The 13,285-nt window shown below is 38.5% G+C and overlaps 1 protein-coding gene across 1 annotated transcript; it reads right to left on the bottom strand.

Annotated features, from left to right (window-relative positions):
* Positions 1-10,951: 10,951 nt before the first annotated feature.
* On the bottom strand, positions 10,952-11,908 carry LOC134285010 (complement C1r subcomponent-like). Its single transcript, XM_062844846.1, has 4 exons — positions 11,829-11,908; positions 11,686-11,774; positions 11,383-11,618; positions 10,952-11,318 (listed from the first exon to the last, which is right to left on the bottom strand). Exons 3-4 carry the CDS (start codon positions 11,555-11,557, stop codon positions 10,957-10,959), a joined length of 537 nt encoding a protein of 178 aa, XP_062700830.1. The 5' UTR covers positions 11,558-11,618; positions 11,686-11,774; positions 11,829-11,908; the 3' UTR covers positions 10,952-10,956.
* Between the last annotated feature and the right edge of the window lie 1,377 nt (positions 11,909-13,285).

Genomic DNA, 13,285 nt, shown 5'->3' with positions numbered 1-13,285 from the left:
CAGTTCATTGACCGTAGGCAAAGGATACTCATCCACCAGTAGACATCTATTAACAGTGAGCTTGTAGTCACCACAGAGCCGAACTTTGTTAGCGGATTTCATCACAGGTACTATGGGTGTTGCCCACTCACTTCTGTTCACCTTAACCAAAACACCGCTCTCAACCAAACTGTTGATCTCCTGCTCTACCACGTCTCGAATGGAAAAGGGAAGGGAACGCGCTTTGAGGAAAATTGGTTTAGAATCAGATTTCAGGTGCAGAGAAGCGAGGATCTTATCAATCTTACCAATAGACTCATCGAAAACTGAAGCGAACTCCTCCAACAAACCTTTTACGGCACCGGGCATGGAAGTACGCAACGAGATCCTGTTAACATCTACAACCGTCCCTCTCATAATCTCGTTCCAATCGAGGCGTAGGGTGCGGCATCCATTCACGACCCAACAACGGACGACGTGCAGCATCCACCATAAACAATCGCATCTGGTTCGATTGACCCTCAAAAGCAACCTCCGCATTAACAACACCCAGAACCCCAATTTTATTACCACAACAGCTTCGTAGTTCAATGTCAGTCGGTAGCAATGGTACGTCTTTCAAATACTTGGTCCTGTCAGCATTGCTAATCAGAGATACTGGTGATCCACTATCAACCTCAAATTTGATCAATGACTCACCTACCATAACTTTGAGGTAAATTTTAGACAAATCTTTAACATCGCTCTCCAGGTTACAAACTTCAACAACTTGAATCATATCGTCGTTTGAGCAATCCGACTCCGACTCATCTTCACCTTCAACAAGATGCATGGAGTGTTTCTTCGCTTTGCTCTTGTTTACGTTAGCATTAACAGATTGCTTATTGTCGCTGTTGGAGCTCAGACACACTCGCCTTAAGTGACCTTTCTTGTGGCAAAGTCCACAGATTTTGTTCATGTGCTCACATTTGTTTGCCAGGTGGGTCTCGCTCCCGCAACGGAAACACAAACATTGATTAGTAGGGTTAGTTACCTTGCTGCCTAGTGTCGTCGTAGTTCCCCGTCTCGGTTGAGACTTCCTCCTCTCCATCAGGTTTACTTCATGCATCTGCCGGTTGAGTACTTCTGCCGCTTCACCCGAGGCTTCCATGGAGAGCGCAATTTGTTTCGCTTTGTCGAACGTCAAATTCTTCTCCTCGATCAAGCGAGTCCGGGTACGATTACTCCTCAATCCGAAAACCAGTTGGTTACGCAATCCCTTGGGCAAATAGTCGCCGAAGTCACAATATTTCGCCTCTCGTTGCAACGCCGTAATATATTCCACAATCGACTCACTTTCTCGTTGCATCCGCTGTCGGAATTTCCATAGATCCACCATCTCCAATGGTGCCGGGTCGAAATAGTCGCCAAGTGCTGTAACAATTTCCGCATACGTTTTAGCTTCAGGTTCCTCAGGAGAAAGATGATCGCAAAGGACGTTGTAGGTTTCCGCTCCCATGTAGTGGAGCAACATGTTCTTCTTCTTGTCGTCAGGTATACCAAAGATTTCGCAAGCGCCTTCCAATCGTTTTACCCAACGAGACCATTTGGTTTTGTTTTTGTCGAATGGCTCGAACGCGAACGTGGGTGGAACCGCTGCCCCTTGAGCAGTTCTGGCAGCTCCGGTTTGCATTAGAGTCCCTATAATTAGAGTCTGGCGCACTGTCACTTTCGACCGGAGCCAATCGAGCATGACGTCATAGTGTCCTCACCGATAAATGCTAAACCGTGACGTCATGCTCGATTGGCTCCGATCGAAAATGACAGTCCGCCAGACTCTAACTAGACTGACTCTATAGTTTGCATTAAATATTGATATGTAGTAGTAGTCGAGGTAGTAGCTTGTTCGTCAACACACACTGAAAAAAAAAAATAAGAGTAACATTGACTATTCATCCACAGACAAACAGACGTAACACTCTGATAATTCCCATCGTACACCGATTTAACGGTCTTTTTCAAAATTTGATAGTTGGCCAACTGCCCAACCGTGGCGCTCGCATCGTTTTTATTCGAGTTTGACGTTTGCTCACTACCGCCATCTAGTTGGTGGTCGGCCAAACATAGTCCTATTAGTATTGGGCGAATATGTTTCCGTGACTATGATTTGAATCGAAAAATGTTCAAAGTGTTACGTCTGTTTGTCTGTGATTCATCCATTTTTAATTTTACCATGCCGAAAAATAGTAATTGTGAATATGTTTTCAGTGATAATTACTATGTTTCTGTTGAAATTACTAATGGTGTGTAAATAGTAAAAAATACCATCAAATGTGGTTATCTTGATAATACCATTCATGTTTGTCAGGACAATTTTTATGTATGCCTACTACTATTCCCATGTTTATTTATAACAAATACCGTTGCCTTATTGTTTTGAAAGTTTCTTTGTTAAAATTTACTTAGGTTTAATATTTTGCCATCGTGTTTGAGGAGTTCATCATTATTAAGTGAAGTTAATGAACAATTTAGTGAAAAGTGTCTGCCGAGATTTCTATAGTTCCTATAGTGAGTGTGACTCAATCGTCAATTTAATCGATTAATGCTTATTATTTCTCTCCATCAGAACCCGCATCACCTCGCCACCTGCCGATTTTAAGGCTGCTGATATTTTCGGAAGCCTTTCCCACCGTCATTGTGGAAGATTGTTTTACCGGTAGAAAATGATTTTAAAAACCAGCAGCTCTTATGATGTCACCTTGAAGGCACTCGGAAGTTCCGATATTTATTGCAGCAATCTAGCTTCCGGTGGCATCCTCCAAGAATGCCTTCACTGAACCAATTCCGAATGCCATACTACCGAACCGATTCAACCGAACAAGCAGAATTCCTATCTCTAGTAACTGTTGTATCGCAAAAATCTCCGCTTCCAAATGATGGCACCCGGTCCAGGGATAATCATGTAAGCAATTTTCTATCCACCGGAATATCGAGTCGCGATCTCGGAACCTCCCAAAGACCCAAAGCACACTGAGTTGAACCAAAAGCAAGTCGACCAGCAGCAACACTTCCAGGAACATCCCTTGAATGTTCTGGGCTGAGTGGCCACTCCCTTCATGAAGAAGCCTCGGCCAGGACTCTCACATTTCACCACGCACAAGTATCCTCAATCGGAACCGCATTACCCCAGCACAAGCAGGTTTAGTTCTCGAGCAACGTCACCCTAGACCTAGATGATTGATGAGTTCAGTTGATTCTCCGGTGCCGGATCTGTTCTCGGTTCCACCAATGCATGCCTCTTCCGAACACCACAAACTTCCAGACTCCTAAATGCCAACGAAAAAAGGAGCGCCACCATAGGGTTTTCGAAAGATATTTATATACCTATTTTAAATTTATTGTGTTATTCAATATCATTTATTTGTTGATATAAATGTAATTAAATTAAATCACCAGCTCTTTTTTAATGTAAACAAAAACAGATGACAGAACCACCACCACTGGCCGAGCCACATGCATAGTAACTGCAACTATTTCACAATGGTTAAACTTACTATGTTCTTGCATACCGTTTAGCACGCGCATGGTAAAATGAACTACGAGATTTTAGTAAAAAATACCATAAAATGTAAACATCAAGCGGCATGGTAAATTAAACCCAGCACATGGTAGTTTCAAGAATAAATCATGGTCTACCAAAATCAAGTTGTAAAAGTTTTTAATTTCACCCTCAAGTTGTAAAAGTTTTTAATTTCACCCCACTTTTCAGAAAACTAGCCTATTATAGATCATGGAACGTTGAAACATAGATTGGTTAATGTCAAATGGACGAAAATGAGGTTTGAAGTTGAAAAACACTTTCGCATTTTTTCCTGCCGCATACTGTACGCAACACTTGTTTGCGCTTTCTGATTGGTTGTCACAGTCAGCGTTTTTTGTTTAAGGGCGAACGGGAGGCAAATTGTTAGAAAGGGAGGCAAGATAGGGAAAATAACACGGCATCCCGTTTCACCTTAATGGTTTCATAGAGAAACGTTTCCCTATGAAAACAAACACGTTCTCCCAGTGAGCCAAAAAGAGAAAGGTGATCAAACGTCAGAAACCTTTATGTGATTATATACTGACTGAAAAGGTCTAGGTGTGAGATACAATCGCGAGTGTCTTTTTTTTATTTCTCATTTGTCATACAATAGGACTGGTAGGACAGGTGCAGGAGATGTGCCTGTTTTTATCTTGCATATGAATGGTTAGTCAATAATATTGTAGTGGTTTTGCCGCTCATTGATGCTGCATGCACAGATTTGATGAAAATCACAGTGGGAGAAGAAAAAACAAGGTTCTTTAGTTGAAAAAATGAAAAATATCAGACATTTGTTTAGTTAAAAAAGGCTGTGTTTCCTGAAGTGTACAAAAGTTATTACCGTTACGTGATAGTAAAAACATAGAAGAATCAGCTGTCAAAATTTCAGCTGCGTAATTTTGCGTAGAATGGAGATTTTTAAGGTTAAAGTTGACCTAAAATAAGGAGAAAATCTGTAATAACTTTTTTCCTATAAGAGATAGAATCTTGATTCCTTCTACAAAAACATGTATTTTGTCATTTGTGATAACTTTGTAGAAGGTTTGAAAAATTAATAAAATACCAGTCAAGAGTTATACTGAAAAAACAGGTTTTAAGGGGTTTTTATACTAAATTCTTTGTATCTCAAAATTTTGAAGACATAGGACATTGGTGTCTTTGGCAAAGTTTTTTGTATTTTGATTCTCTACAACTTTGCCGAAGACACCTTGGCTCTAAAAGTGAGTTTAGAAAAAATAAATTTTCTAACTCACTTTTAGGTGGATTAATCATCAAACTGATTTTTGCAAAATATGCGCCCTTTTTTATCAAAAAACTTCTCCGAAGACAACATGTACACTGAAATAAATTTTGTTGTGGAAACTACCGATTCCATAGTAAAATTACTAACCGTACCTATGATTCTCAACCGACAACAATTTCCAGTTAATTTCACTAAAACACTGTTAACTTAACTAGCAGGGCAGTTAACATAACCAAAAATAATCTTAATTTAACAAATGAGCATTGTATTTTTAACCATACTGTGTTGTAAAATGCGTGTCCTGGAAAAATTAACAATGTTTTGTTGTTGAGACGACTATGCTTTTAGTTGAATTTACTACAATGCATTGTAATTTCAAGCATATTTCAGTTACCTTAACAGATTTTGTTGTCGGTTGAGAATCATAGGTACGGTTAGTAATTTTACTATGGAATCGGTAGTTTCCACAACAAAATTTATTTCAGTGTACCTAAAATCATTAGTTTTGAAGATATTCAATTTTGATCGCGAAATCGGCGAAATAAAACACTGTGCGTCGGCCGAGATGATTGCAGACGCCCTAACAAAGCCGTTGGGACGCTTGATGTTCAATAAGTTCATCGATCGGATTGGACTATCGGTTTAAATTGAGTCGGTGGTCATTCTACACTGAAATAAATTTTGTTGTGGAAATTACCGATTCCATAGTAAAATTACTAACCGTACCTATGATTCTCAACCGACAACAAAATCTGTTAAGTTCACTGAAATATGATTGAAGTAACAATGCATTGCAGTTAATTTGACTAAAAGCGTAGTCGCCTTAACAACAAAACATTGTCAATTCTTCCTGGACACGCATCTTACAACACGGTATGGTTAAAAATACAATGCCCAGCTATTAAATTTAGATTATTTTTGGTAATGTTAACAGCACTGCTAGTTAAATTGACAGTGCTTTAGTGGAATTAACAGGAAATAGCTGTCGGTTGAGAATCATAGGTACGGTTAGTATTTTACCATGGAATCGGTAGTTTCTACAACAAAATTTATTTCAGTGTAGGAGGAGTGTGGGAGTAGAATGACACCTTGCGCCTTACACTCAGAAATAAAAGAAGTCAATAATGCATATTTTTCATGCAAAATGCAGGTTCGACTGGGTTCATGCATTAAGTTACTAAACAATGAGTAGTTACTGCAAAACTTAATCCTATTTAGTATACCAATGCATACTTTTTAGTATTTATTGTAAAGTTGACAGTTCATGCAAATAAATATTTTTTATGCATTAAATGACTAATTTTAAGTAACTCTCGGACTTTCTTTTAGACTTTTAACCCAGTTGTTTACTTGATATAGTATTTATTGAAAATCATGATTAAGTTTATTTATAATTAAAAAAAATATTGAATAATATTTATAAATACTTAAGTATGCGCTGCGCTAAGTTGAGAACTCGGTGGCACCCTTCCTGGGTCCGGACTCGATCACACAACATAGAGGAATCACGGAGTTGTAATCCTGTAGATTATAAGAATATATTAAGAGTATATGTGTACTGTATAAAGTATAAAATTTTCAATATTTACCATTAAAATATTTAAAATATGTTGTCTTATAAAACACCAGCACACCAAACAGAGAATTTATTCCACCAAAATAACTTGTTCAATCATGCTCCAAAGACCGTGGATCTAAATTTTAGAAATAAGGAAACTTAACTAAATGTACGCATTGAAATACTAAAAACTAGTTTACTCATGCGTAGTTTTTAGTTTTATATACACTGAAAATATTCTACACGTTCGAGCCACATGTTTCAAACATGAATTTTCACCACTTAGGAAACATCTCAATTTAACGTGTCAAACCAGTCATAAATCTACTTTTCGAAATCATGTGTAAAACACGTTAGTTTGGCATCATAAATGTCAAATTTCTTAGAATATCAGTACAGGCACCCAGCTGCGAGTCCCTGTTCATTGAAAAAAATGAAGTATGGTAGGACATACTTACCGCGGGCGAGTTTGGTAATGTACATTACGTTATAGGCGAACCATTTCCATTATCGATACATAAACATACTGTCAAACACCATAAAATCATGTGTAAAAAACAGTGGTTCAGAACCTCAACTATTCAACATCTGATTCAAAAGAATTACACGTTGATATAGCGTGCTGTTTTAAACGATACATTAACGTGTAAAAGAACATGGATGAGGCGTGTCGATTATTTTCAGTGTATGCATAGTTGCCTTCCAAACTTTGTCTTGCCTACTGCGTTTTTTGACGTTTCAAGTTTCTAGCCAAGCCCAAGTCCCCGCTGGAAGAGGTATAGAAAATCGATTTTCGAAAACTCTCAATTGGCTTCTTTAGTGGTGTTGAGATAATTTCATATTCTGAATCAGCATGCCAAACTGAGCCAAAATCCAAATTTTCATCAATTTTGGTGCCCGGGAACCTATTTAAAAATCAAATTGAAATTTGTATGGAAGCGATTTGTCGAATCACCCCTCGTCGCATTTTGTACTGAGCGGAGCTGTCAAGCAGTTCCCAGCTGTCAAAAGGTGATTTCAAAAAATCTCTTTGAAATTGATTTAAGATACCAAAATAAAGTTCTAAAAATCTGAAAAAAATCATAGCGGCTCAGAAAAAGGTGCTCTTTTGTTTAAAAATAAAATATCATTGAATTTTTCTTAATTTAAAAACCCAATTTGTCCATGTTTTAGGTCTCATAAACCTTCCTTGGGTGAAAACTAACAGAACAAAACTAAGACGACCAAAATCGGACTATCCGTTCGCAAGTTATGCGCGGTCCCACGTATGCCACTGCATTTATATATATATATATAGCTGTACCCGGCAAACTTTGTCTTGCCTACTGCGTTTTTTGACGTTTTAAGTTTCTAGCCAAGACCAAGTCCCCGGTCAAAATGTATGGAAGATCGATTTTCAAAAATTCTCATTTTTTCCATGTATTTTGCCTCATAAACCTTCCTTGGGTGAAAACTAACAGAACAAAACTCAGACGACCCGAATCGGACCATCCGTTCGCAAGTTATGCGCGGTCCCACGTATGCCACTGCATTTATATATACAGGGTGTTAGGTTCCTGAGTGCAAACCTTTTAAAGGGTGATAGAGGACCATAAATGGTGAAAAAAATTGTTCTACGCATATGCTCAAATCTCAACCGTTACGTAGTTATTGAACTCCCCGTGTTTTTGACTCTTAATGCCTTAACTGGCTATAACTTTAAAATGGTCAAACTTATCGCAGTTTTTTTACCCTTATTCGAAAGATTATTGAATTTTCTATCTAATGGCATCTTTCAACCGATTGGTTTAGTTAAATAACGCAGTTTTCTAGAGAAAATAACTTAAAAGTTGTGCGTTTTGATTTGTATTTGTCAATTATCTTTGAAAAATGTGTAATAAATTAAAATTCTTTCTTTGGCAAAGTTGTGGCCCCTGTACCACTCTACAATTTGTTCTTTGACGTCAAACTTCTATCTCTTATCGTTTTCTTGCAATTTCGATTTAAACGTCGCATTTCAGATCATAAATTTGAAATCGTCATGGTAAGCACCTTTTTGCACACTGTGCCGCACATTTAAATTAAAATTGCAAGGAAACGATAAGAATTAGAAGTTTGGCGTTAAAGAACGAATTGTAGAGTGGAATAGGGGCCACGACTTTGCCAAAGAAAGAATTTTAATTTATTACGCATGTTTCAAAGATAATTGACATAAACAAATTAAAACACGCTATTTTTAGCTATTTTGCTCTAGAAAACTTAGTCATTTAAGGTGAATATATGACGAAGCCACACCTCGAATTTTCAAAAGCACAAATCTAAAGAACCGAATGTCGGTTTAATCTGAAAAGTTGATCGATTGGTTACCCGCTGGTGGTGACCAATCGATCAACTTTTCAGCTCAAACCGACATTCGGTTCTTCAGATTTGTGCTCTTGGAAATTCGAGGTGTGGCTTCGTTATATATTCACCTTAACTAAACCAATCGGTTGAAAGATGTCATTTGATAGAAAATTCAATAATCTTTCGAATAAGGGTAAAGAAACTGCGATAAGTTTGACCATTTTAAAGTTATAGCCAGTTAAGGCATTAAGAGTCAAAAACACGGGGAGTTCAATAACTACGTAACGGTTGAGATTTGACCATATGCGTAGAACAATTTTTTTCACCATTTATGGTCCTCTATCACCCTTTGAAAAGTTTGCACTCATGAACCTAACACCCTGTATATATATATATATAGATATATACCATTTTCTACCTTAACTTAGTCTAAAACTTAGTTTATGAACATTTCATAACCATTTCTGAGTCTTGCCATTCAACTATCAATGAAAGAATTAAAGTTCTACAAAAAAAAAAATAACGATTTGATCAAAAATCCGACTCAGACTTCATTTGGAAGGTGACCCCAAACCTTTGCACGGTGACTTGTAAACCTAACTCTATAATTTAAATTATGTTATGATTTTTTCCGTTAAAATCTAATGGATGGCTCTCAAAGATGAGAGAAATGGGACTGTAATGCAACTTTAATTTTAAAATTTGGTCGACCCAATTTTAAATTACACGGAAAACAATTTTTCGTACAGATTTAGGAAAAACATGTAAGTTTAGGTAAACTTTTTATACTAAAAATTTCATATACAATTCGTGAAAAGTACCTACGAATCAAATCTAACTCTTTATCTTCCGAAATAGTCTAAGAACGACTGGATTAAACGAAAGATGACTGAGATATGACCGAAAAACATTTCCATGTTTTTGAGGGGGTGACCCCAAACTTTGGCACGGGAGTGTACAACACCCTCCCTGCTACTACCACGACGCGAAGAAACAGTGACTACCTTCTGTACCAAGTTACTTTGCTATTCAAATGTCAAAATCAATTTCAGTATCAGTGTAACCTCACGCTTCGTAACAAAAGGAATTCAATAAAAACTCGTTTTTATTCAATTCAATAAAAATATCTTTTCAAGTATCTCGCGTGTTTAGATCGTTTATCCGTGTGACTAGTCCCTTTCAGTGTTTTCCGGTGGTGCTCTGCTCCTTCAGGAACTGGATTGGCGGAAAATGTGTAAACAAACAAACGTCAAACAAACTTTAGTATTGTCTATCCGGTTGGAATCAAGACAGACATTAAATCAAAAATGGCCATTTTCTTGGTCCACAAGCAACTGTTTCGCATCTAGTGCGCTGTGTTGCTGACAACAACGGGAAGGATGCGCACTACTTTTGACATAATTCAAAAACGTCGAGAGTTGGGTCGCGTCGCGACTTGATTGTGCGACGTCCGGTTTGGTGGCGGCCCGACAATATAAGCGAAACTGAAGTCGGGTTGGTAATGCAACCACCGACGAACCGACGTGACAGCTAGAACAAATAAATTCAAATTTGTTGTCCGCGACGCCATGATGAAAAATAGCCGAACACTATCGCCACCTCTATAACGGCTCGCGATGATTTGATAGCTCGACACCAAACCCCCGTGTGTTCATATAGGAAACGGTTCGCGTCTGTGCTGATTTGACAGAAGCGATCGCTCGCTTCGCTGGTCGACCGTTAAGGGAACGTTCAAAAATTACGTCCATGATTTGGGGGAGGGGGGGTCTAGAAAAGTGTGACAGTACGTGTATTGGGTATAGGAAAAGTGCGTGACAGAGGGGGGAGGGGGGGTCTAGAAATCCCGAAAAACGATGGACGTAATATTTGAATCTTCCCTAAATTAGGGGGGGACAGTTTTGGATCGTCACTGTCACGTCGGTTCGTCGGTGATGCAACTGTGATCAAAAAGAAAAGCGGCATAAGGTTCGAGTGCGGTTACTGTAAGGGTTCATTCAAATATAACGTAACGCAAAATTTGACAATTTCAGACCACCTCCCCCCCCAACAACTTTTGTATGAGAATTTTTGAAATTTTGTATGAAGCGTAACACAGTGTTAGACTCCCTCCCTTCCCCTTAGCGTTACGTACTATTTGAACGAACCCTAATAGAAAGTAAAGTATCTAAGTGAAAAACACTGCGATTTATATCCATCAGTGCAACAGTGTACCCTCAACAATGTTTTGTATTCCGATGGTAGTTTTATCAACGATGTTTTATTCAGGATTTCCCAAAATTCCCCTTAGATTAAATATTAAACACACCTTACTCTAAATAAGCTTGTGGCAACCAGAGGTCTACCCATTGCACAGTGGAAACTCTTCTCCCACACGATCTTCTCTATCCAATCTAGATAGTGGTCAATACGATGAACAATGCCAACTCTGTGGGCTGAACTGATATCAGGATTTTCAATGGCAGTGCTCCCTATTCCAGTCACCGTGAAGCGACAGGTCCGACTATCTACCATCTGCACAATACTTCCGTTGAATTTGTTCATTTCCGAGCTAGGGTTGATCAGACATGCCTGGCCAGGTTTCAGGAGATGTGGTTCTTTGATCAACTTGTCGCATTCGTCCTTTGTACCGATGTAGTCATACGATGATCGTTGAAATACTAGAAGAACAGATCATAAAAGGGTTGTGCGTGTGTGTGAAAATAAATGAAAAAAAAAACATACCATCACCAACGTGCAAAAGCCGTGTTTGTAACATAGCGTCCTCGTGGTTCTCCGACAAACTATTTGCCAAACAGGCCGGAACCAATTTACTGGATAGTGTAACGGCAGTGGATAACCGCACAACCCCGATATCATTTTGAAAGTTGGCGGAATTAAAGTCTGGATGGCACATCATTTCCGAAATGTTGATAATGTCATGATAGCTGATTTTGACTGTTTTTGGACGACTATGGTGCCTGAATATATGATATACTTATGATACATATGATCTACGCTCTCAGAGGGATGTAATGTTCATCTTACCGTAGGCATTGGCATGAAGTCAAAGTGAAATTTTCTGACACAAGTACACCGAGACAAATGGTGCTCAAAAAATCATCATGGAGCGAGACCTGTCAAAAGAAGAGCTCGATTGCTGCAAATTCAGGAATTAGCGCAATACTTACCACATGCGGCGGATATCTTAAATCAGCGTCCCAAGAATTTTTACAGAATCCGCTGCTTTTCCAAGTCAAGCTGTCGAAACGCTCGCATTCTGAATTTCAATAAGTAAATTATTCCTACAATTCAAGTGACATTTCCGTTAATAATCACTACCTTCTTCACTGATTCTTCTAGATTTTTTGCTAGACATATTTCCTTCAATCCACGAGATATACGGCCGAAGACTAGTCAATATGGTGTATCTTCCAGAATTGTTACCTTCCATTTCGGATGATACGAATCCTGCCAAAACCCATGCCTGAAATAAATGCTCGTGGCCTTTGTAGTACAGTCCCGATCCAAGGTCAGCGGACCCACTGTATGCTGAAACATGATTATTATCGAACTAGCATGAACCTCATATTTTTTTTTTCGTTAAAAGTTAGTATTAACAGTATAAAAATCGATGGTGAAGACTAGAAAATCTTTCATCGGGGAAAATTGAAATCAAATCGATTTGAGCATTTCAAGGTGAAGGTTGCAAGAGATTCCGGCCTCCTACTCAAATCACCCTCTCAACCGCCCACTCAATCCAAACAAACTACACGGCGCACAGTGCAACTTGGCCATAGAAACAAACAAAAATCTACCAACCAAAACCATGTTAGCAGTAACAACTTCAAGCACGCCTTCGATTGTTTTTGCATACATTTGAGTTTTTCTGTTTTCCGGAAAAACTTTTTCCCAAAACCAATTCAAAACTAACTATAATTTTATGATTTGCCCAGTGTTGCCCTCAATTACCCATTGTGCGTCGTTTTATTCAGAGAAGTTGTTATATATATATATATATATATATATATATATATATATATATATATATATATATATATATATATATATATATATATATATATATATATATATATATATATATATATATATAAATAATTAGAATGCTGTCTAGCATTCGATAAAAAAAAATAATTTTATTCAATTAAACACTAAGTTACAACTCACGATTAAGACTAACTTATTCTAGACACTGAAAGTGGCTTTTATAAACTCATTATGTCAACTCAGCAAACCTATCCGCCTGGTGACTGTTCCTCTGTGGGTCCGTCGTCGATCGGGTGATCGGTCGAATCGATTAATGCGTGTCATCAGTTTATGCGTTTGCCAAAGTGCAATTCCTCATAGCGCCTGCTCGTTCGTCCAATGTGGCATGGCGCCTTACTTTGTTGTTGCTATGTCGATGTTGCCACCCTGGCGTTTCTATCTGTGTTGGTGTTGGGGTTCTGGGGCCGGCTTCCTCCTAACGTCTCTCCCCTTAAGTGTCGGGCGTCCTCGTTCGACTTCTCCTGGACTTCTAACCTCGTAAGCCTTGGGAGAGGGATGAACTTTGAAGGTGTTGGCTTTCCCTCTGCTGATATCGTCTCCAGACTGGTTACCTTGTCCGCAATGATTTCTGCCTTGGTGT

The sequence above is a fragment of the Aedes albopictus genome, chromosome 1 (assembly GCF_035046485.1).
Source record: "Aedes albopictus strain Foshan chromosome 1, AalbF5, whole genome shotgun sequence".
Classification (NCBI taxonomy): domain Eukaryota; kingdom Metazoa; phylum Arthropoda; class Insecta; order Diptera; family Culicidae; genus Aedes; species Aedes albopictus.
The sequence above is the reverse complement of the archived record's forward strand: the minus strand, read 5'-3'. Positions and strand labels throughout refer to the sequence as shown.

Coding starts and splice junctions, on each gene's coding strand:
- LOC134285010 (XM_062844846.1), bottom strand. CDS start 11,557: ATGATGTGCCATCCAGACTTTAATTCCGCCAACTTTCAAAATGATATC. Junction 11,319..11,382: donor GCTTTTGCACGTTGGTGATG/GTATGTTTTTTT, acceptor CTGTTCTTCTAG/TATTTCAACGATCATCGTAT.